Source organism: Corylus avellana, chromosome 2 (genome assembly GCF_965113065.1).
Source record: "Corylus avellana chromosome 2, dhCorAvel1.hap1.2, whole genome shotgun sequence".
NCBI classification, from domain to species: Eukaryota; Viridiplantae; Streptophyta; class Magnoliopsida; order Fagales; family Betulaceae; genus Corylus; species Corylus avellana.
In genome coordinates this window covers 15,861,649-15,886,120 of record NC_142491.1, presented here as the reverse complement: position 1 = coordinate 15,886,120, position 24,472 = coordinate 15,861,649, and the positions used below count along the sequence as shown (strand labels likewise).

At 37.6% G+C, this 24,472-nt stretch overlaps 2 protein-coding genes and 2 pseudogenes across 4 annotated transcripts; 1 reads left to right on the top strand and 3 right to left on the bottom strand.

Moving 5' to 3' along the window:
* Nucleotides 1-738: 738 nt before the first annotated feature.
* On the bottom strand, nucleotides 739-2,488 carry LOC132164170 (allene oxide synthase 3). The gene has a single exon (XM_059574611.2). It carries the CDS (start codon nucleotides 2,389-2,391, stop codon nucleotides 898-900), a length of 1,494 nt encoding a protein of 497 aa, XP_059430594.2. The 5' UTR covers nucleotides 2,392-2,488; the 3' UTR covers nucleotides 739-897.
* A 2,223-nt stretch (nucleotides 2,489-4,711) lies between these two features.
* On the bottom strand, nucleotides 4,712-12,643 carry LOC132168208 (uncharacterized). 2 transcript variants are annotated; one of them, XM_088513365.1, is made up of 7 exons: nucleotides 12,563-12,643; nucleotides 8,956-9,121; nucleotides 8,815-8,873; nucleotides 8,191-8,309; nucleotides 7,094-7,331; nucleotides 6,022-6,145; nucleotides 4,712-4,963 (listed from the first exon to the last, which is right to left on the bottom strand). In XM_088513365.1, the coding sequence occupies exons 1-7, from the start codon at nucleotides 12,620-12,622 to the stop codon at nucleotides 4,884-4,886; spliced, it is 846 nt and encodes a 281-aa protein (XP_088369491.1). In that variant the 5' UTR covers nucleotides 12,623-12,643; the 3' UTR covers nucleotides 4,712-4,883. The 2 variants fall into 2 exon arrangements, with proteins under 2 accessions (XP_088369491.1, XP_059435315.2); XM_059579332.2 differs by lacking the exon at nucleotides 12,563-12,643 and adding an exon at nucleotides 9,351-9,481.
* Nucleotides 12,644-12,781: 138 nt separating this feature from the next.
* On the top strand, nucleotides 12,782-22,749 carry LOC132171000 (pre-mRNA-splicing factor ATP-dependent RNA helicase DEAH1 pseudogene; annotated as a pseudogene).
* Nucleotides 16,568-20,620, bottom strand: LOC132171010 (uncharacterized; annotated as a pseudogene). Its single transcript, XR_015911562.1, has 6 exons — nucleotides 20,552-20,620; nucleotides 20,279-20,402; nucleotides 19,671-19,789; nucleotides 18,678-18,914; nucleotides 17,822-17,945; nucleotides 16,568-16,675 (listed from the first exon to the last, which is right to left on the bottom strand). The product of XR_015911562.1 is annotated as an uncharacterized LOC132171010 (transcript).
* Nucleotides 22,750-24,472: the final 1,723 nt, after the last annotated feature.

The following is a 24,472-nucleotide window of genomic DNA, read 5'->3' as shown; positions in this document are numbered from 1 at the left end:
TTTATATATATAACAAAAGGTAATTAGTATGAAATTAATAATCATGATGGGTCACGGGTGACCCTAGCCAATTGTTTATGCTTCTTTTGATTTGGGCCCCGGCCAACAAAGAGTAGCATGAACCCATCATTTGGTCACCGGCCCGAGGTGAGCAAGTATATTCCAAAGTTTTATTATCGGAATTGCTACAAAATTATTTGACAATGAATCTCAATCCCAGATCTCGATCAGTAGGTAAAATACATATAACCCACGTACGTGTACAACTTGACAAAAAATAAAAGCTGAGCCGACGTGATATGACTTGTTTGAGGACAAATCATGTGTGGCAAGTAATGTTTTACCTTACTCTATTATTTTTTTTCATTTCAAAGTTTACGTGGCTTATTCTTTTTACTAAAAAATCAATCCTCATGAATCATGCGTTTTACCTTACTCTATTATTTTTTTCATTTCAAAGTTTACGTGGCTTATTCTTTTTACTAAAAAAATCAATCCTCATGAATCATGCGTTTTACCTTACTCTATTATTTTTTTTCATTTCAAAGTTTACGTGGCTTATTCTTTTTACTAAAAAAATCAATCCTCATGAATCATGCACCAAAAAAAAAAAGGCTTGAATTGAATGAATGAAAAATAAAAAGCAATGTATATTATGAGCAGGTAAATCAAATTTCTCAAGGATAAATTGATCACACAAATGCTTTTCTTTAAATCAACCCAAAAATAAATAAATAAATAAATAAAATAAAAGAAGAAAGACATGCACAATGGGAAGAGCTTTACAATGATCAAATGAGCTGAGCTCCATGCAAACTCAAGTACTACTTCAATTCCACACAACATGATAAGTGAAACTATATATGAAAGAAAGGGTTTATATATAGTTGACCAAGATCAACTCCCCGTGGCCTTGGTCAACGACTTGAACGTAACCGATGAACCTAACGGCAACCTTCCAGCCTCAACCGTAAATGTGTCATAACGGAGGAAAAGCTCCACCAACATTACCCTAGACAATAGAACCACCAGATCTTTCCCCGGACACTGCTTATTCCCCACCGTTGGATCATCAATCTCACGTCCGTTCGACCAGTAAAGGTACTTGAGCAGCCTCTCTCCCTCACCCACAAACCTATGGCCCACAAATTCCTCCGGGTTTTCAAAAATCTTGGGATCCTTGGTAGCCAACGGCTGATATCCGAAGATCATCTCCCCCTTCTTGATCTCAAAAGCAGCATCGTGGCTGTGGACCACTAAATCCTCCTTTGCCTTCCCGTACTGGAAGGGAACCGGAGGTTCTATCCTCAATGCTTCGTAGACAACTGACTTCGTTAAAGTCATCTTATTCAACGCAGATAAAGTGATCCCACCTTCATTTCTAACAACGGTCCTGATCTCATCAGCCAACTGCCGGTGTAACTTTTCTCCTGCCAATCCGACCCACTTGATCAGACCGGGAAACGTCGTCTTCATTCCACCGTACGCATTGAAACCAGCCATGAAGACTAGGTTATGGCAAGCCTCATCTCTTTTAAGCCCGAAATCCTCAGTCGCTTTATCCAAAATCGGCTTCGTTGACTCATAAAACGCACCGTATAGCTTCTTATATCTGGACTTCACCAGAAATGATGGTAAAGGAATGGTGTGCAACAACAAATCTTCAAGATAGTTTAGCCACTTGGATAACCCAAGTGTCATCAACGGCGCAAGTTGGACAAAAAGCCACATGTCAAACAGTTTGGGACCGTCCGATCCGAGTTTTGTGTCGGAAGGGCTTCGATCAGAGAAGAGCCTAAACACGAAGTTGAAGGACATGCTGTCACTAAGAGTGTTGAAGTATGCTTCCCCGGGTTTGTCGGATAACTGATCTTCGAGGTTGATGAAAAGCTCCGACAAGGAGTTTCGGAAGAGCGGGATGAAGCTGTGGTGGCGGGCGGCGAGAAGAGAGAAAAACCAGCGCTTGAAAACGGTGTGGTTGGGTTCGGAGGGGTCGAGGTAGGCGCAAACACGGTAGCCGCCGGTGAAGGATTTGGAGGGCATGTAAGTGCCGTCGAGAACGTCGAGTTTTTCAACCTTTGACGTGTCGAAGAGTATGGGAAAGCTGATAGCATCAAGAACAGCAATGACTCTGGGGTTGGAGGAAATGAAAGGGCCGGGAGGCATATTGGTTCGGAAGACGGTAGATTGGTGTTTCTCGATCCTGGTTCGGAAGAAGGTTTCGAGGCCTTGGTTGTAGAAGTAGTCGAGGCGGTCTTTGATGGGTCCGAGAAATGGGAGGCCGTATTTGCCGGGGATGGGCTTTAGTGGGAGTTTTGATGGAGGAGATGCAGAGTGATCATCAATGGAAGAGGAGGAGGGTTGGAGTTTGAAGGAAGAATTTGCAGACATGGCTGGGAGTTTCGAAAATGAATATTAATGGTTGGTGTTGGGGAATGGGAAGGCTGGTCGCTACTTAAATGTCTCTATTTCTCTTTTGTGATTTGTATGTATTACTTGGTTTCTTCTATATATATATATATATATATATATATATATGAGTTGCTGACCCTCTAAAAAAAAAAAAAAAAAAAAAAAAGAAGAAGAAAAAGAAAGAGAGAGAATTTGAACTAGTGATCTCAACTTCATAAAAATGGTGTTCACAGCCGATTGAGTTACCCTTGAGACGACTTGTTTTCTTTTATTAATTTCCTCTCAAAAACTTTTTTTTTTTTTTTTTTTTTTTAAGGGATTCTCTCAAAGTGTTTGTATCAACCTTTTTCTTAGCCGTAGATTTAGGTCACTCTCATATTCTTTCGTAGATTTTCTTTAAATTAAAGCTACTTTTTCTTCTTTATTCAAATATTTTTTTTTTAACTTTTTAAATATTATTTTTTAAAACTTTCTCTTTATTCTATATTCTTTTATGATTACTTTAATCTTTCTTTTGTAACTATTATATTTTTCTATCATAGTCTCATACGGTCACTCCTATCCTATTGTTAGCTGACATTCTCCCTCAATTCAGTTTTCTAATGAAAGATTAGCAAATTTGTCGGCCACTTCATTGGCTTGGCGACTTGCATGCCTCACCTCTCAGTTGAAAAATTGTTGTAGACTAACTTTTGCATCATTCACTACCATCCCATACTCGTCCTTACATGGTTCTTCTCGCCGTAAATTATTACTCTTTGTACTCTTATCTTTTAATGATAACTTCTTATTGGTGGTCTCCACTTTTACCTTACCTCCCAGTTGAAAAATTGTTGTAAGCTAACTTTTGCATCATTCACTACCATCCTGTACTCGCCCTTACATGGTCCTTCTCGCCGTAAATTATTACTCTTTGTACTCTTATCTTTTAATGATAATTTCTTATTGGTGGTCTCCACTTTTGCCTAACCTCTCAATTGGAAAATTGGTGTAGGCTAATTTTTGCATCATTCGCTACCATCTTATACTCTTACATATTCTTTTCGCTGTAAGTTATTACTCTTTGTACTCTTATCTTTTAATGATAACTTCTTATTAGTGGTCTCTACTTTTGCCTTACTTTTCAGTTGGAAAACTATTGTAAGTTAATTTTTGCATCATTCACCACCATCCCATACTCTTCTCGCCGTAAATCATTAACAACCGCCGTAAATTATTAATCTTTCTACTCTATCTTTTAATGGTACTTCAAAGCGAGGCAAATTTATGTATGTTGTATTCCATTTAAATTTCAAATTTGTTTAGTCAGAATAATCATAAAAAGAGGCGTTCCGGTTTGGGGCTTTTAAGAGTGATGGTGAGCGGTGAGAGAATTTAGTAGCAGAAGAGAAGAATTCATTGGTGCAGTACCAGTAGCGTCGTAGTGATTGCAACTGGACATGACTTTCCCACTCCCTACTTCGCTTAGAAGACATGTTTTCGTACGTTTTAGCTGTGAAGGAGTTATTGGCAATTAAGGTACAATAGGGGTAATAGTTTCAACTTTGAAGGAAATGCATCAAAAATATGTGATTCACGTGAATCCTATGAAAAATATCGTATAAAGATAAGAGTCCGTTTGAGAGTGCGTTTTTAAACTAAATCATAATTTTGGAGTATTTGAAATTGCGATTTTAAAAATGCAAATTTTAAAATCGTAAAAAAATTTTATACAATTTTAACATGTTTTACCAAACGCCTGTGTAATTTTACAAAGTGACGATTTCAAAAACATAATTTTTAAAATCGCATTTATTGAAATCAGAATATAACTACTATTATAATTATAATTAGATCTTGGAAATCTTTAATTTCAATTTACAGATCTGGGAAAAGGAATGTCCCCTTTAAATATTATTATATGTAGAATATTAAAACTTTATAATGCTGTCCTCCATCATTTCTCACAAACGTTTTAAACGTTTTATCATAATGCTGGCTGCGGATTGGTTTGAACTTTGAATTATTGGTCCGTAGAAGAAGAAATAAAGAATGGAGGCACTTTTGGTACATGACAGACACGTTTAATTTACATGCCCCATAAAAAATAAAAATAAAAAATTGACCAAATCAATGTTCTTCGGGAGAAGAATATGTTATTCTACATAGCTACCATTCTTTGAGAGTTAGTTATTTTCCAAACATCCTTTATAAAAATAAATAAATTAATCACCAGTGATTAATATTTTTCAGAAGCAACCCGGTAATTGTCTTTTTTACAACTGTGCTGGCGAAAAGAGAAGAGGGAGAAGTGAGAACAAAATGAAAATCACAAAATTTTTTAACTGCTCATCCATTGATACAGTAATAAGTTACTGTTTACACTTGCACATAACTCAAAACCACCTTAAGGGAAGAAGAAGAAGAATGAAGATTTAGGAAGCACCTCATATTCTTGCAGATCCAATCTCAGGTCATCAGCTCAATACAGCCTAAAACATGCCTATGTCTGGGGGTGGTCCATACACAGTCCTCCACGAATATGGAATGACCCATTTACCACCTTCATTGCCTAAGCAAAAGCCAATGACACAAAGATCACAAATCTACGGCTAAAACGGCTCTTCCTAAAATACTCAAACTATTAGATAATCTTGTGTGAATTTACAAAATTCCCAATGGCAAATGTTAATATTCATATGCAATTTTCAATAATGAAGTTACTGTGATAATAAAATTCAGAATGTACACAAATCTAGGCTAAAATCTGGAGTGAAATGAAAATAAGGAAGCCAAACTTAATGAAATGAATTCCAGAGAATTCTGGAACAACACTATAAAACGAATATGCCAAATTAATGATAAAATTTCAAGCACATATCAGCATCCTATAACAATTCAAAATGACGTAGAAATCACTGCATGAATGCACTGCAAGAAAAACTATGAAAAGGTACAAGAATGAATATACATCTCTTTTTTTTTCCTGTAAAATTATTCTCAACTAAACAATGTAGTATTGGAAACTTTTCAAAGATTTCCAAGCCATCAAAGCGATTTTTCAGAATTAACCTGTTGAACGATTACACATCGGAAACAAGAATCAGCCAGAAAATATCTCCACATGAAACAAACAGAGCATCATAAGGAGTAAAAAATCATAAAGATAAAATGAATTAATAGGAATGGTGTTCCGGCCTAGAGATAAAAAATTTGATGTGGAAATGAATCCATGGAAAATATTTGGGTAAAGAAGATTAAACGTTAAACAGCTTAAACTTCCAAAGACCTTGCAATTTCAGTTATCAGGCTACACTGTGTTGGCCAGTGAATGGCGTAGGTGAAGGTGGCAGAGGGTTTTGCCCCATGTCGATGACATCCCCAAGCTTCAAGTTGCTTTAAAGCATGTGCTGGTCTTAACATCCATAAGATGCGAAATATATGCCCTAAATTCTTATATTTGACAATTGCAAAAAGAGCACTACAATGGTAACAATAAGAAAGCTCAAAATGGGGGATTTCAAGATATGTGACTGTAGTCATATGGCCATGTGGCAATGATTAGATTTTCAGCTCGATCAGATAGTCACTCACACAAAGGCCTTATATAATGGGGGTGGGGAAACATACCATGGAAATTACTGGGACTTAGCCCCAGAAGTTTGCTTGCCGCCTCAGCCAAATGGAAAGCTTCTGGCATGTTGTCCCCTTCTGAGCAGTAGCATAATAAGCAGGTGACCTTCAAACCTTTGGCCTGATCAACAAACCAAAACCTTTTGTAAGTCAAACTTGCCTTGCTCTGCAAAACTGAACAGCTGGCATACAAATTAACACAATTTAATTACAATTTTTCTCCCCGGACAAAGTTTTCCTCCAAACTGGGTTGGAAGAATTTCCTTCAACCTAGTCTATAAAAGTAACATGTGTTCATTTTTTTAATGATATGTGAGATGCACATAAGTTTTTAATAAAATGTATTCCAACTTTGTCCTTGCTATTAAAAAAACATGTGCATCTCACATGTTCAAGGGACGCATATTACTTTTATAGACTAGATTGAAGGATATTCCTCCAAACCAGTTTGGATGAAAACTTTGTCCTTTCTCCCCTAAGGATACTATGAGAAAGAGAGAGAGAGTAGTCCACAATTTATGGACTCAAGCCAAAGTGCTCGAAATAGATGAGATGTCAGGCATGACAGATCACCTTGATCTAGAAGCAAGGATGATGCTATATTATAGTCCGAAGTAGTAACTTTTTTTTCCTGCCTTCTGCAGGTTTTGTAGTAGTATAAGTATGCATGCATGAACTCTAGTGGATTAACAGCTAGTTGATGCAGGTCTTGTCTCAACTGTTATATTCCACCAATAATGTGTGTGTGTGTGAGAGAGAGAGAGAGAGGTGTCCCACATATCATGGAAGTCATAAACCTAATTCCATACAATGAGAGTTGTCATAGAAAATATGGTATAGCAAAATAACTCCACATAAGCAGCCCAGAAATTAGAAACAAAAACTGGAAGGGGGAAATAGGTGGTCACTAATGGAGTAATAAATACTTAGATGAGGAAGACTACTAACCGAACACATAGATGAACAACCATATACCATAACGTGTGAATCTCTTCTTTTTCTCTTTCAGGACAAAGATGTAATTTGCACAAAAAGTTTATCATCATAATCGTACTTAAACAAACAATACCTTGAAACAAGAAAAAAGTGCAGCAAAGGGCAAGCTTGGATAGTAATCTTCTTCTTCTAGTTCATCTTCAAAAGGCAGATTTTCTTCCGGCGTGGCATTTCCTTCAGCTAAAGTGCTGAGATATTTCCAACCCCTCTGGGTAGGGTTGTATTCCTGCAGTTTTTTCCACCCAAGTCCCTCACAGTAATCATCTGTTCCATCGGTACTGGTGCTAGACAAGTAGTATGTCTGCAAACCACTGATGTGATAAAGCATAAATAACATTGCAAAAGAAATGGCTCTAGATGGACGCATAAACAACCACCCAGACAACCAAGTTCAAAAGTAACTCAACCAACTTGTTACTAAGAAGGCATTTTGTTTCACGTGAGTCTCAGTCATGTCTTAATCTCACATTTCTTGATAGATTCCCACAGTAGAAAAATTTATGCTAAAACATTTATTATTTTTTTTTTCTAAAACCTTTATTCAAAATGCACTTTCTCATGTGAATGAAAGAAATGTTGAGAGAGAGAGAGAGAGTGAGTGAGTGAGGCAGAGAACAGCTCAAGAGATATTGAACTACGCAAGATTTCCTTTGTTTTAATAGTTAAAAGAAAGATATCAGGTCACTAATTCTATTGGTTGAAATATAAGAGCACAAATAAAACTCTTTTTGTGTGCCTATCCTTTTGTTTTTATTTTATTTTTTTGATAAGTAGAAAACGAGGGTGTAACACATGGACTCTCTAAGAGGTCATCCATCCTAATACTACTCTCACTTAAGCACAGTTAACTGTGGAGCTTTGATGAGAAGCAGTGCATTAGTGCTTGTATGAGCAAATAGCAATAGTTACATAGAAAGATATCAGATCACTAATTTTATTGGTGAAATAAGGGCCCAAAGAAAACTGGTTCTGTGTGCCTATTGTAGAAGTCCAAAAGCCCATCCCTAGTACTTGCAACTTCAAAAGACTTTGCAGTCAGTTGAGCATGTGTCCTGGAATACTAAGTTGCGTCAGTACAGGCGTCTGAATCATGATATTCCAACCAGAGAAGAATCCATAGCATCTAAAGAGTACCGAAAACTAACTAAAAGCATAATTATTGATCTATACCTTGACATATCAATATTTCGCCACCTCCCAAAGTCTAAGCTAGACAGCACAATGACATGTTTCTTCCCACTAGCAGCAGCAAAATCAGCCAAGTTTTTAGCAAATTCAACCATCATCCCCTGCTTGAATGATCATTCAAATACTTCAGAATTTTCCTTCCAGGATTGAGAATTAGTAGTACAAACAGGACATAAAAAAAAACCAAGAGCACAGCCATGGAAAAGTATCAAGCAAGAAGAATAAACCTGTTTTCCAACTTTCTCTATCTTTTGCATTCGCAAGAAACAGTATATAGAAAAGCAAATATATTGAGAGGCATGAGGAATGTCAAACAGGATAGTGATGGCATAATCAAGAAGAACCACCAAGAAATGAATAAAGCATTAGGTGCTCATCAATCAGTCCTAAAAGGCAAGCAATATTGCTAAAAAAATTGTATTGTTTAATTGTCCCAAGATAGACACATTCTCAACAGGCTTCATATCTAAATACCTCATTCAACTCCTAACATCATCATAGACCTTTTACATTGTTGCATCAAACTAATTTGAGAAAAACGGAGATAAAATAAATAAATAAATAAGCAGTGAACAAAAAGAAAAAGAGCTAAGCTAGAGTCTTGACCTTAACAACTGGGGACCTTTGTTGGAGAAGAGTCAACCCAATAGGCAACGAATCATTCGCTGAGAAACCAGAGTGAAAAAGGTTACATTATCCTTACTCACAAGTAATATTTAATACGCCATTGCGAGAGGGCAGAAGTACCTTCGAGAGGAAGAGCAAGCTCGCCCTGAGGAAGCGGCCCGTAAGCGTCGTTTCCTACACAGGGAAGAACGTGAGGATCGTCCAAGTACCCAATTCTCTCCGCTCTCGTTGACGATACAATAAGATCCACTGCCAGCTGCCCCACATTCCCAATCGACAGCGCAGGCTTCACCAAATAAATAACTAAGTAAAACGAAATTCGTAGCCATTCTAATCCTCTGTTAGGTTGCCGAGAAAACAAAGCAAAAGAAAAGAAAACGGAAACTTAAGTTCCAATTATTTTCTTTTCCTACATTTTCTTGGCAACCAAACGGAGCTCAAGTTTCACAGAAAACTCACTTTAAACTAAGCGAATTATATAATACGAAGAAAAGCCATAATAATAGAAAACGAACCAGGACTAGAGTGGTGCACTCCTCGTGAAGGTGCTTGCCCTCTTCAACAATGAATTGCATTTTAGAGCGTAAACCAGGTAAACCAGGTAACAGAGAGATTGGGAATCAAGCTTCACCGATTGGGTGCCCTTTAGGTGACCAGTTCTTGAGCTTGGAGAAGAAGCTAGGGGTTTGGGCCTCAAGCAAATTAACTGTTTGGGCCTTGAGGCTTTGTTAATTTAAAATGAGTGGACAGATTTTGGGCCTTCAATTGGGAAGCCCGATCGAGGATACTCCCTATGTGTCTCTCTTTAAAAAGTCGGTTGATATTTTACATATTTCAAAATAAATCCTTTTTTTTTTGGGTTTTATTAACAAATCCCAATTGGACTAGGAATTCGTAGTCCAATTGGGATTTGTCTTTGCATTAAACTCTATTTAAAGCCCAATTGAGTTACGGATCCACCGACCTGTTCACTTTCACCCATTCCACACAACCGGACACAGTCCACGCGATGGCCGACTTGGTGTCTTCCCTGCCGATTACTCCACAGCATCGAGCTGCATGGCTCATGCTTCCCGGGGACGAAGAAGACGAGGATACTCATACCCGTTGCTTCCTCAACATTGCAGAGAAAAAGGTGTACAAAATCAAGAACGCCTTCGAGCCGTTCCCTGATGCTTGGTGCGTCGGCTCCTCTCACGGGTGGCTCATTCTTTTGGATGAAAAAGCAAACCCACATCTCTTTAATCCCTTCTCCAACGCAACAATTCAACTCCCATCTTTTCCTGCTCATCTCAAACCAGCCGTCCCCGAAGCCTACTTCATCGAATGCTGGCGGAAGCACTTTATCGTCAAAGCTGTTTTGTTGTCGGACGACGACAACAAATCTGCTGTGGTGGTAGTAATCTACGGAACCCCATCAAGGCTTGCGTTTTGTAAGGATGTCGACAACACTTGGAGCGACTTCGGTGGCACTGGCACGCGTGGAGAAGAGTATTCTGATATCATCTTCTACAACAATCAGCTTTATGCTTTGACAGACTTTGGCTCGGTCCAAGTGTGGGATTTTCGCAGCCCCAGTCCCAAAGAAATCATGAATTTGAGACCTTCTGGCCGGTCAACTGTAAACGTCGATATGGAAAACTTCCCACGAGACAAGTTTTCGAATCTGTTTTACTTGGTGGAATCGTCGGGAGATCTTCTGCTTGTGAATCGGGTTTTCGGCAACTTTGTTAATTCAGAGGGTGTAGCGATTGATGAGGCCGGGCTTCTTGATACAGAGGATACTCATCCTCTGGTTTGTCCGTACAGAACAAAGCAATTCCACGTCTATAAATTAGACAGCATTAGCAACACATGGGAGAAGGTGGAGTCTTTACCCGACCGAGCAATGTTTTTGGGTGGAAATCATTCTGTGTCGCTGTCTACTTCGGATCTTCATGAGGGTTGTGAATCCAATACTATCTACTTCACCGATGATAATTGGGATCAGATGAACGAGGATTACTTGTATGGCGGGCATGATCTGGGCCAATTCAACTTGGCATCAGGAAATTTACAAACAGGCGTTCAATTCTGCTACCTCTACTCTGAGAGGATGGATCCGCCACCCTTTTGGATAATTCCACCACAAAACAATTAATGCCCTCCTTTTCTTTTCCTTTTTTTTTTTTTTTTTTTTTTCTATTTTCGGTTGATAGTCTTTGGTGCATGCGAACTGTAGTTGTCTTTTGTAATTCTTCCTCGCAGTTTCTGTTGTACCGGCTTTTTAATCCATTCGATTCGAGCAATTAATGAATGCTGTATTGAGTTTACTGAAATTGAATTTGAAGAATGCAAATTATTGGTTGCTATATCAAGATCGATATAATAAATATAAGACTTACAAACGAAGAAAAATATGGTAAAATAGGGAAGTGGCATGCAAGCAATTAAAACAAAATTGCAGATGGTTTCAATTACATTGCATTACTTCAAGAAGAATGACAACTCTTTTTTTTTTTTTTTTTACATGTCCGCACAAGAGAGGAGGGGGATTCGCTTCATTAAACATGGTCCCAGGTGATAATGGCAACTTATTCTAAACTACATAAATTCCAGAAGTGGTTTCCTGAGTGTAGAGTGCTTAGCTGGTTCAGAAGGCAGAGAGAAGGGATTAACAATATAAATGAAACAAAAGCCCTGTTTGTTTTTTGTTTTTTCTTTCATTTTAGAGTACGAAATTCAATCTAGCAATTCACCATTGTCATGGTGTTCTCCTCCATTCACAAGTGGTGCTATTGATGCTATTGATGCTGCCGATGCTTTTGGATCATAGGGCTTGGTCTTTAGTTTGAAAGCAAACTTTTTCAAGATCGCGTTCCAACCCCCCTTTGTTTTTACCAGCTTCTCGATCTCTTGTTTCACGCCGAAGCATTCTTTCTCAAGCTCAGAAACACGTTCCCTCATGTCATCAACTGCTACAAGTTGGTTTCCTGTGGTGCCTGCTTGGACAGAGACATCGTTTCTGGCCAGAGCAAGATTCCCACTGGGATTTTGTGAGTTCTCGAGGTTCTCGGAGACAAAGACCCAACCAGCAACAGAGGTGCGGAGCCGAAGTTGTTTAAAGAATAATACTTGGACAATCACACGAAGTGGCAACCTCTCGTTCTAGGCTGCATGGGTGCTGGCTTCCAAGGAGAGCTTCTGGCAGTTCATGAGCCTGCAGATTTGTTCCCTTTCAGAATCTGTTAGCCAGGAATGAGCCTGAAAGATAAGAAAGACAAGAAGTTATCCAGAGTGAAAAAGGTTACATTACTACATAATCCTTACTCACAAGTAATATTTAATACGCCATTGCGAGAGGGCAGAAGTACCTTCGAGAGGAAGAGAGAGCTCGCCCTGAGGAAGCGGCCCGTACGCGTCGTTTCCTACACAGCGAAGAACGTGAGGATCGTCCAAGTACCCGATTCTCTCCGCTCTCGTTGACGATACCATAAGATCCACTGCCAGCTGCCCCACATTCCCAATCGACTGCGCAGGCTTCACCAAATAAATAAGTAAAACGAAATTCGAAGTGATTCTAATCCTCCGTTCGGTTACCGAGAAAAAAAAGCAAAAGTAAGTTTCAATTATTTTCTTTTCCTACATTTTCTTGGCAACCAAACGGAGCTCAAGTTTTATAGAAAACTCACTTTAAACTAAGCGAATTATATAATACGAAGAAAAGCCATTATAATAGAAAACGAACCAGGACGAGAGTGGAGCACTCCTCGTGAAGCTGCTTGCCCTCTTCAACAACGAATTCCATTTTAGAGCGTAAAACAGAAAGTAGAGAGATTGAGAATCGCGCTTCACCGATAGGGTGCCTTTGCCTTTAGCTGACCAGTTCTTGAGCTTGGAGAAGAAGCTAGGGTTTTGGGCCTCAAGCAAATTAACTTTTTGGGCCTTCAGGCTTTGTTGGTTTAAAATGACCGGGCAGAGTTTGGGCCTTCAATTGCGAAGCCCGATCGAGGATACTCTCGATGTGTCTCTCTTTAAATAGTCGGTTGATAATTTATTTATTTTAAAATTAATCCTTTTTTTGTTTTATTTACAAATGATATTTTATTTATTTCAAAAGAAATCCTTAATCTACAAATCCCAATTGGACTAAGAATTCGACTCCAATTGGGATTTGTCTTTGCATTAAACTTTATTTAAAGCCCAATTGAGCTACGGATCCTCCTAAAAAACCGAAGCAGAGGTCTTACGCAATGTTGGATGATGCTGCTGCTGCTGCTGATGATGAAGACAATGGTGTTGGGGGAGACGCTGATCATAGGACTAGAAAAGCCAATACCCATAAAAAACGTTTCAGGAAGAAGATTGAAAGTCAAGAAGAGGAAGATGGTGAAGTAATTGCACGAGGGGCAACAGAGAGACGACAGGTTAAAAGAAGAACTTCCGATGATGGTTCAGAGTCAGAAGAAGAAAGGTTGTGTGACCAAAGAGAGAGGGAGCAATTGGAGCAAAATATAAGGGAGCGGGATACAGCAGCGACACGGAAGTTAACCGAACCAAAATTATTACGAAGGAAGAAACAAGAAGCAATGAAGAGATCTGATGCTTCGGAGAAAAATGGCCTTGAAGCCTTGAGAAAAGTTTCAAGACAAGAATATTTGAAGAAAAGAGAGCAAAAGAAACTTGAGGAATTAAGAGATGATATAGAAGACGAGCAATATCTGTTCGATGGCGTGAAGCTTAACGAAGCGGAATATCGCGAGTTAAGGTACAAGAAGGAAATATACGAGCTTGTGAAGAAGCGGTCAGAGGATGCCGACAATACAAGTGAGTACAAGATGCCGGAAGCCTATGATCAGGAAGGCGGTGTTAATCAGGAAAAGAGATTTTCCGTGGCTTTGCAGCGTTACAGGGATGCAACTGCTGCGGGAAAAATGAATCCTCTTGCAGAACAAGAGGCTTGGGAGGAGCATCAAATTGGGAAGGCAACGATGACATTTGCTTCAAAAAATAAAAAGCAAATATCTGATGACTATCAGTTTGTGTTCGAGGATCAGACTGATTTTATCAAAGCATCAGTAATGGATGGAGAGAATATTATTGATGACAAGAAGTCTACTGAGAGAGAAAAATCAACAGCAGCTTTGGAGGAGAGAAAAACATTACCCATATATTCATATCGGGATGAGTTGCTCAAAGCTGTTCATGATCATCAGATTCTTATCATTGTTGGTGAAACTGGTTCCGGGAAAACTACCCAGATACCCCAATATCTTCATGAAGCTGGATACACAAAGCGTGGAAAGGTTGGGTGTACACAGCCACGAAGGGTCGCTGCTATGAGTGTGGCCGCCCGAGTTTCTCAAGAAATGGGTGTCAAACTTGGCCATGAGGTTGGTTATTCCATCCGGTTTGAAGATTGCACTTCAGAAAAGACTCTTGTTAAATATATGACAGATGGGATGCTGCTGAGAGAATTCCTTGGTGACCCAGAGCTGGCAAGCTACAGTGTGGTGATGGTGGATGAGGCCCACGAAAGAACTCTCTCAACTGATATTTTGTTCGGATTAGTAAAGGATATTGCTCGATTTCGCCCTGATCTGAAGTTGCTTATCTCCAGTGCAACACTTGATGCGGAGAAATTTAGTGATTATTTTGATTCAGCTCCAATCTTTAAAATACCAGGGAGGCGATATCCTGTTGAAATACACTACACCAAAGCTCCAGAAGCTGATTACTTGGATGCCGCCATAGTTACTGTTCTCCAAATTCATGCGACACAACCAAGTGGAGATATATTGGTTTTCTTCACAGGTCAAGAAGAGATTGAAACAGCTGAAGAAATTCTAAAGCACAGGACAAGGGGCCTGGGGACGAAGATTGCTGACCTGATTATCTGCCCCATATGTGCAAACCTACCCACTGAGCTCCAAGCAAAAATATTTGAACCCACTCCTGAAGGAGCGCGGAAGGTTGTTCTCGCAACAAACATAGCTGAAACCTCCTTGACTATAGATGGGATCAAATACGTAATTGATCCAGGCTTCTGTAAAATGAAATCGTATAATCCAAGGACTGGGATGGAGTCGTTGCTGGTTGCTCCTATTTCCAAAGCATCTGCTAATCAAAGGGCGGGTCGATCTGGACGAACAGGTCCTGGAAAATGCTTCCGACTATACACTGCCTACAGTTATCAGAACGAGTTGGAAGACAATACATTACCAGAAATACAAAGGACGAACCTTGCAAGTGTTGTCCTCGCACTCAAGAGCCTTGGTATCCATGACTTGTTAAATTTTGATTTTATGGATCGACCGCCATGTGAAGCATTATTAAAAGCCCTGGAACTACTCTTTGCACTAGGTGCACTAAATAAACTCGGTGAGTTGACTAAAGTGGGAAGACGGATGGCGGAGTTCCCCCTTGATCCCCTGCTATCCAAAATGATAGTTGCTTCTGAAAAGTACAAGTGCTCGGATGAGATCATTTCCATTGCGGCCATGCTTTCTATTGGAAACTCCATCTTTTATTGTCCAAAGGAGAAACGAGTTCATGCCAACAACGCGCGGATGAATTTTCATACAGGAAATGTTGGGGATCACATTGCATTGCTAAAGGTGTACAATTCGTGGAAGGAGACAAATTACTCGACACAATGGTGTTATGAAAATTATGTACAGGTTAGGAGTATGAAGCGTGCAAGGGATGTGCGAGGTCAGCTTGAAGGGCTGTTGAAAAGGGTTGAAATTGAAGTAACCTCAAACCCCAATGACTTGGAGGCTATAAAAAAAGCTATAACATCTGGTTTTTTCCCACATTCTGCAAGGCTACAAAAGAATGGATGTTATCGGACAGTCAAACATCCACAGAGTGTTCACATACACCCCAGCTCAGGGCTAGCACAGGTCATTCCGAGATGGGTTTTATATCATGAGTTGGCACTCACGACCAAGGAATACATGAGACAGGTAACAGAACTAAAGCCGGAGTGGTTGCTGGAAATAGCCCCACACTATTACCAGCTTAAGGATGTTGAAGACAGATCAGGATTTCCTACAATCCTTTGAAGACTCTACTCTCTCTCTCTCTCTCTCTCTCTCTCTATTTCGGTACGGCGCATGCGCTATAGATACATTGTATTGGATTGAAATTAAATGTAAATGACTTACCAAAAAAAGTAATTGAATATGGTGTTTATGCATCCCATGGAATGTTCAACAATGCCATTTATCATTCTTTGTAGAATACTGTGCCTTCCTTAGTATGCTTGTAAGGTTTAAAATTTTGGTAATTATTCAAGATTTTTAACACTTAAACTTCTATCTCTTTCTGTTTTAATAAAATTGAAAATTAAAATTTGCAGTTGGGTTACACATTAAATGTGATTTTACACGTCAAATGTTATTAGTTACTTTCCAAACTTCCTTTATATAAAAATAAATTAATCACCAATGATTAATGCTATTTCCAGTTTGAGAAGGAAAATAAAAATGACAAACAACCTATTAATATTTTCAGGCACAGTGAATTTCAGATGCAACCTGGTCATTGTCTTTTAACTGTCAGATGCATATAGTTTTTTTACAACTGTGCTGGCGAAAAGAGAAGAAGGAGAAGTGAGAACAAAATGAAAATCACAAAATTTTATAACTGCTCATCCATTGCTAGCGTAATAAGTTACTGTCTACACTTGCACATAACTCAAAACTTAAGGAAAGAAGAATGAAGATTTAGGAAGCACCTCATTCTTGCAGATCCAATCTCAGGTCATCAGCTCAATACAGCCTAAACATGCCTGTATCTGGGGTGGTCCATACAGTCTTCCACGAATATGGAATGAGCCATTTACCACCTTCATTGCCTAAACAAAGCCAATGACACAAAGATCACAAATTATTATGATTGCTTGACTACCAAAGTCTATTGTCATCTTATCAGAAAAAATGTGGAGTACAATGAGCATAAGGAAGCCAAATGTAATGAAATGAATTCCAGAGAATTTACAAATTTCCCAATGGAAAATGTTAAATATCTTAGGAATATTCATATGCAACTTTCAATAATGAAGTAACAGTGATAATAAAATTCAGAATGTACACTAATCTAGGCATAAAATCTGAAGTAGAATGAAAATAAGGAAGCCAAATTTAATGAAAAGAATTCCAGAGAATTCTGAAACAACACTATAAAACTACTATTATGCCAAAAACAAATTTGAGTATAATGCTTTAATGATAAAAATTTCAAGCACATATCAGCATCCTATAACAATTCAAAATGAAATAGAAATCACTGCATGTATGCACTGAAAGAAAACTATGAAAAGATACAAGAATGAATATGCATCTTTTTTTTTTTGTTTTTTCCTGTAAAATTATTCTCAACTAACAAATGTAGTATTGGAAAATATTTCAAAGATTTCAAAGCCATCAAAACAAATTTTCAGAATTAACCTGTTGAACACTTACGCATCGGAAACAAGAATCAGCCAGAAAATATCTCCACATGAAACAAACAAAACTTCATAAGGAGTGAAAATCATAAAGAGAAAATGAATTAATAGGAAAGGTGTTCTGCCTAGAGATAAAAAAATTTGCTGTGGAAAAGAATCCATGGAATATTTGGATAAATAAGATTATGCGTTAAACAGCTTAGACTTCCAAAGATCTTGCAATTTCAGTTATCAGGCTACACTGTGTTGGCCAGTGAATGGTGTAGGTGGAGGTGGCAGAGGGTTTTGCCCCATGTAGATGACATCCCCAAGCTTCAAGTTGCTTTAAACCATGTGCTGGTCTTAACATCAGTAAGATGCAAAATATATGCCCTAACTTCTTATAATTGACAGTTACAAAAAGAGCACTACAACGATTACAACAAGAAAGCTCAAAATGAGGATTTTAAAATATGTGAATGTAGCCATATGGCTATGAGGCTATGATTAGATCTTCACCTCGATCAGATTGTCACTCACACAAAGGCCTTAAATAATGGGTGTGGGGAAACATACCATGGAACTTACTGGGACTTATCCCCAGAAGTTTGCTCGCCGCCTCAGCCAAATGGAAAGCATCTGGTATGTTGTCCCCTTCTGAGCAGTAGCATAATAAGCAAGTGACCTTCAAACCTTTGGCCTGATCAACAAACCAAAACCTTTTGCAAGTCAAACTTGCCTTGGTCTGCAAAACTGAACAGCTGGCATACAAATTAACACACAAGTTAATTATGATTTTCTCCCCTAATGGTAATATGAGAGAGAGAGAGAGAGGGAGAGAGAGAGTATTCCACAATTTATGGGCTCAAGCCAAAGTGCTCGAAACAGATGAGATGCCAGGCATGACAGATCACCTTGATCTAGCAAGGATAAAGCTATATTATAGTCCGATGTAGTAACTTTTTTTTATCCTGCCTTCTGCAGGTTTTGTCGTAGTCTAAGTAAGCATGATCTCGAGTGGATAACTGCTGGTTGATGCAGGTCTTGTCTCAACTGTTATATTCCACCAATAATGTGTGTGTGTGAGAGAGAGAGCGAGAGGTGTCCCACATATTATGCAAGTCATAACCCTAATTCCATACAGTAAGAGTTGTCATAGAAAATGTGGTATAGTGAAATAACTCTATATAAGCACCCCAGAAATAAGAAGCAAAAACTGAAAGGGGGAATAGGTGCTCACTAGTGAAGTAACAAATACTTAGGTGAAGAAAACTACTAACCGAACACATAGAACACCTTCAGTTCGACACTGTATGGTATAGATGAACGACCATAAACCATAACATGCGAATCTCTTCTTTTTCATTTTCAGGACAAAGATGTAATTTGCAAAAAAAATTTATCATCATAATCATGCTTGAACAAAAAATACCTTCAAACAAGAAAAAAGTGCAGCAAAGGGCAAGCTTGGATAGTAATCTTCTTCTTCTAGTTCATCTTCAAAAGGCAGATTTTCTTCCTGTGTGGCATTTCCTTCAGCTAAGTGCCGAGATATTTCCAACCCCTCTGGGTAGGGTTGCACTCCTGCAGTCTTTTCCACCCAAGTCCCTCGCAGTAATCATCTGTTCCATCGCTATTGGTGCTAGAAAAGTAGTATGTCTGCAAACCACTGGTGTGATAAAGGATAAATAAGATTGCAAAAGAAATGGCGCAGACAACTACAAACAGTGAGTCTAGATGGACGCATAGATAACCACCCAGACAACTGAGTTCAAATGTAACTCAATCAACTTGGTACAAAGAAGGCATTTTGTTTCACGTGAGTTTCAGTCATGCCTTAGTCTCACACTTGATAGATTCCTAAAGTAGAATATGCTGAAACATTTATTCTTTTTTTTTTTTCTCGGCTTCTAAAACCTTTATTCAAAATACTCTTTCTCATGCTAATGAACGATATAAGAGCACAAATAAAACTGGTACTGTGTGTCTATCATTTATTATTATTATTATTATTATTATTATTTTGTTGATAAATAGAAAACGAAGCGTGTAACACAAAGACTTTCCGAGAAGTCACCCATCCTAGTACAACTCTCATTCAAGCATAGCTAAGTGTAGAGTTTTGATGGGAACCAATGCATTAGTGCTGGAATGACAAATAGTTACATAGAAAGATATCATATCACTAATTTTTTCGGTGAAATAAGGTCCCAGAAAAAACTGGCTGTGTGTGCCTATTGTAGGAGTCCAAAAGCCCACCCCCAGTACTTGCAACTTCAAAGACTTTGCAGTTAGTTGAACATGTGTCCTGGAATCCTAAGTTGCCTTGGTACTAGTGTCTGAATCACAATAGTCCAACCAGCGGAGAATTATAGCTTCTAAAAATTACCTAAAAGTAACTAAAAGCATAATTATTGATCTATACCTTGACATATCAATATTTCGCCACCTCCCAAAGTCTAAGCTAGACAGCACAATGACATGCTTCTTCCCACTAGCAGCAGCAAAATCAGCCAAGTTTTTAGCAAATTCAACCATCATCCCCTGCTTGAATGATCAATCAAATACTTCAGAATTATCCTTTCAGGATGAGAATTAGTAGTACAAATAGGACATAGAAGAACCAAGAGCACAGCCTTGGAAAAGTATCAAGCAAGAAGAATAAACTTGTTTTCCAACTTTCCCTATCTATTGGACTAGCAACAAACAGTACAAATATATTGAGAGGCATTAGCAATGTCAAACAGGATAGTGACGGCATCATCAAGAAGAGCCACCAAGAAATGAACAAAGCATTATGTACTCATCAATCAGTCCTAAAAGGAAAGCAATATTGCTCAAGAAATTGAATTGTTTAATTGTCGCAAGATAGACACATTCTCAACAGTCTTCATATCTAAATACCTCATTCAACTCCTAGCATTATCATAGACCTTCTACATTGTTGCATCAAACTAATTCGAGAAAAAACAGAGATAAAGTAAATAAATAAGCAGTGAACAAAAAGAAAAAGAGCTAAGCTAGAGTCTTGACCTTTACAACTGGGGACCTTTTGTTGGAGAAGAATCAACCCAATAGGCAACGAATCATACGCTCGTGTAGACGATACCAAAAGATCCACTGCCAGCTGTCCCACATTCCCAGTCGACAGCACAGGCTTCACCAAATATATGCACAAATAAATAAGTAAAACGAAATTCGTAGTGATTCTAATCCTCCGTTCGGTTGCCGAGAAAACAAAGCAAAAGAAAAGAAAATGGAAAGCTAAGTTTCACTTCTTTTCTTTTCCTACATTTTCTTGGCAACCAAACGAATCTGGACGAGAGTGGAGCACTCCTCGTGAAGGTGCTTGCCCTCTTCGACAACGAATTCCATTTTAGATCGTAAAACAGGAAGTAGAGAGATTGAGAATCGCGCTTCGCCGATTTAAATGGAGTGGGCGGGCAGAGCTTTGTTGATTTAATAGGAGTGGGCAGAACTTGGGCCTTCATTTGGGAAGCCTGATCGACGAAGCTGGGCCACAGAAAGAGAGAGAGAGATGGATATTCTTTTCCTTCTTCTTTTTTTTAAAAAAAATAAAAAAATAAAAAATAAACATTTTTAAAACACAAATTTTAGCTAGGGCCAACATTGAATTGGATTTTCTCCGAAAATGGGTCATTTTATGGTCATGATGAAAAGAGTAAAACACAGGATATTACGTACTAGATGCCTTCTTTTTGCACGCCAGTAATAATCTCCGTGATCGCCTACTAAATACTAATGAGTACAAGTGATAGCTTCTTGAGTTATTGAAACGTTACGTGCGTTCTTTAATATGCTAATTTAAATTTTGGGTAATTATTTAAGATTTTTAACATGTAAACTTCTATCTCTTTTGGTTTTTGTTTTTTTTTTAATAAAATTGAAAATTAAAACTTGCAAGTGGATTACAAATCAAATCTGATTTTTTTTTATTGTGGCTACTAACTAATTTTTTTTTTTTTTTTTTTTTCATATTCGATATGAAAGGCCGAAGTACAACATAAAAGGGATTGACAACCCTAACAAAAATCCATAAACAACTCAAAAACTAGCGCAACAAGCAAAGAAAAAAAAAATGTGGGAATGGATCGAATACAAAGAGAACAAGAGTAGCTACAAAGGAGAAGCCAAGGCAAAACAAAGGACTTAGAAACGATCATGAACCTCAAAAGGTTCATAAACTCAGCCCAACTGCTACGCAATTTCAGATTACAAAAGGCCCACTACAGTAAACACTTCAAATTACAGGCATGAACCCAATTTTCATGTAAAAATGATTGTCTTGATTAAAAGAGGATTTCATTAGGAGTGCAATGAAGGGTTGAATTGTAAAATTAAGTGAAATCCCTCATTCCAGGAATACTGGATTAGAAAGGAAGATAGCTAGCTCTTGGACACTGATTTGTCTGCTTCTAACTGTTGGTTGGTCCATCATCCATGTGTAGAGCAGTAGCCCTGGCTGGAAATTAAGCCAAGTGTACACGGCACTATGGAAATTCTAGATTGTGACTCTCTGATATTTTTCTTGGGATCAATACGTAATGGGACTCATCATTAAGGGACCCACGAGCCTTTTGCTTAACAAGTGTCAGAATCCTGTCAATTATGGCTGAAAAACACGGAATTTAGACATGAATTTTGAAGATTCAAATGGATTCTAGGCATGCATGTCTCCTTCATATAATGACACCAATATCATTCATTACAATAATATCATTTGGCTGATACCCAAGGGTAGGAAAAACTATTCTCTGCTTAATTTCTTTTTACGGAGTTTGCAGAAGAAGTTGTGAGGGATAGCCGGATATGATAGGGATTCATGCAATAGTGTCTCTTTATAGAATCCAAAAATAAACACGTCCAAACCACGAATTTAGTACCCTTATTACTTTCAATATAAAAGAGATAAATCTTAATGTTTTTCGAGGGTCAAATAGGTTTTTCATAGACTGTATTCGGCACTTAGTGCCCTTATTTATTATTATTATTATTATTATTTTTTTATGGAATTGGTGTTTCATTTCAAAAGCTCAAAGAGCTAACTGGTCAGAGATTACAATATCTCGAATGCAAAACAGAAGGTCCCCCATATTTAGCAAGAATGTGGGCAGCATGATTAACAGAACGCTTAACATGTCAGTGCCCTTTTCTATGTGTACTATATATTTCCGCTAGTCAATAAGCATTTATAATGGTTTATATATATTTTTATGCAAAATGATTAATCAAAATCTACTTTATTTAGTTTAATTAATGAGTTTTAAAAGACATCATACATCTGATTTTTTTTTTTTTTTTTATCAATATCATTTAAATTTAATTTTTTTTATTTTTTATAAAGATTGTATTTTTTTTTTATAAAAATCATATTTTTCAACTTTTTGAAAAAAAAAAAAAAAAAAAAAAAAAGATCTAAAGAGAGAAATGGTATGAAAAATTTTTGGAGAAAGAGAAATATGGAGAGAGAAATAGCATATTAATGAGATAAATGTGTGAACAGCACCGCTACATGGTGCCGGTTCACAAATGAAAAAAAAAAAAAAAAGAAAAAAAAAATTGCTAAACCATTCTGAGTGCTCTAAGTTATCCTGATTAGCTATGAAATAACACATTCATTTGTGAGGTTTTTTTTTATTATTATTATTATTATTATTTATTGAAAGCAATCTTTACGGTTAATTTTTTACACAAAAAGATTCAATAAATAATATTTTGAGTAACGTAAGCCAAACAATTGCCCCCGTCATCTACAAAATGATAACTATCATTTAATAATAAGTCTCTTTTTTTTTTTTTTTTTGTGGGTATAATAATAAGTCTCGAGTAGAGCTAATTAAGTTTGATATCCCTTGCCATCATTCATAATAGAGCAACAGCTGTATCGAGGCTTGCCTCAGCTGGTCAACCCTATATATATTCTATATTACTATTTCCTACTTCTCACAACACAATCTCTCAAGATTTTTTGCACAAGATTTTGCTTTCGTGGCACATATTTCAATAAAGTGATATTTCAATTGCAATAAACAAAGAGATTCGATTATTTCTATTTAATATTTTAACTGGTGTAAAATTCTGTTTGGTGGCCGAGAAACGTGACTGATAATCAGTGAACGTACAAGCAGCTCCCCTTATCAGGGGCGGAACCAGGATTTTGAGTGTGGGGGGACGGTTTTTTTTTTTTTTTTTTTTTTTCTAATTAAAAGGGTAGGCCGGAGATATCAATTGTGACTATCTTACCTAGGCGTGAACATAGTAGCACCTACCGAACTTATATAATTTCATAGTAAATCACAAGTCATTTTTGTTATAATTTTATTATAATTTTTATTACCACTAACAAGTGAAAGAATGACAAGTAAATTAATGAATTAAAACCCATCAAATTAACCAACAATAAAAGCTAAAAACAAAACTCATATAACATCAAAATACAGTAAATACTTATTCAAAATCTTAATTTTATGGCATTACAAACACATATTAGCATAAATTATTAGCAATAACAACTAAGTATAATCTATATGATTCAAGAAAAATTGTACCTTTGAGCATGAATTGTTTATCCTAACAAAATGCCGTGAGGCTCCCAACTACGATAATGCTGAGCATGAGAGTATGAGACAAGCCAAAAACAATGCTACAGCTTGCAATAATTAAGATAACCCAAATTTTAATCTTCTGAAATCTCAAATTAGATAAGTCAAAATGTTAATTTTAATCTTTAACAACTAAGCCGCGAAAATTATTCATTAAAAAAAAAAAGCGGTGAAAATTAATTATCTAGAAGAAAAAAGAAAATTAAAAATATAAGGGTTTGAGACAAGCCAAATCCACTCCGGGGCTCTCTCTCTTTCCATGCGTGAATCTGGAAATACCCAAATTCAGCAAATACCCATTTCCCCACCATGTGACTTAGCAAGCTGCTCTCTCTCTCTCTCTCTCTCTTTATTACCCATTCTTCCTCTTCTTTCTTTATTATTTCAAAGCCTATTTTTCTTTTGAGTCATCTTGGACTTGGCAGGACTTTGCCAGTGAAGCAAACATGAGTCTTCTCTCTCTCTCTTGCTGCGGGCTTAAAAAACCAGACACATATCAAGTTGATGCGCTGAGAAGCTGATTTTGAAGCATTTGGGTGATGGGTGCTTGAATTCACCTTCAGTGATGATTTGAGGTAGACTTTCCTTCTTGTTTTGGTGAAAA

Bases quoted from the DNA above. Each gene is read 5' to 3' on its own strand.
- LOC132164170 (XM_059574611.2), bottom strand. From the start codon at position 2,391: ATGTCTGCAAATTCTTCCTTCAAACTCCAACCCTCCTCCTCTTCCATT.
- LOC132168208 (XM_088513365.1), bottom strand. From the start codon at position 12,622: ATGGAATTCGTTGTTGAAGAGGGCAAGCAGCTTCACGAGGAGTGCTCC. The intron at 7,332-8,190 runs GTATAGATCAAT...TTATCACATCAG, and splicing joins CGAAATATTGATATGTCAAG to TGGTTTGCAGACATACTACT. The intron at 6,146-7,093 runs GTATTGTTTGTT...TTTGTTGATCAG, and splicing joins CACTTTTTTCTTGTTTCAAG to GCCAAAGGTTTGAAGGTCAC.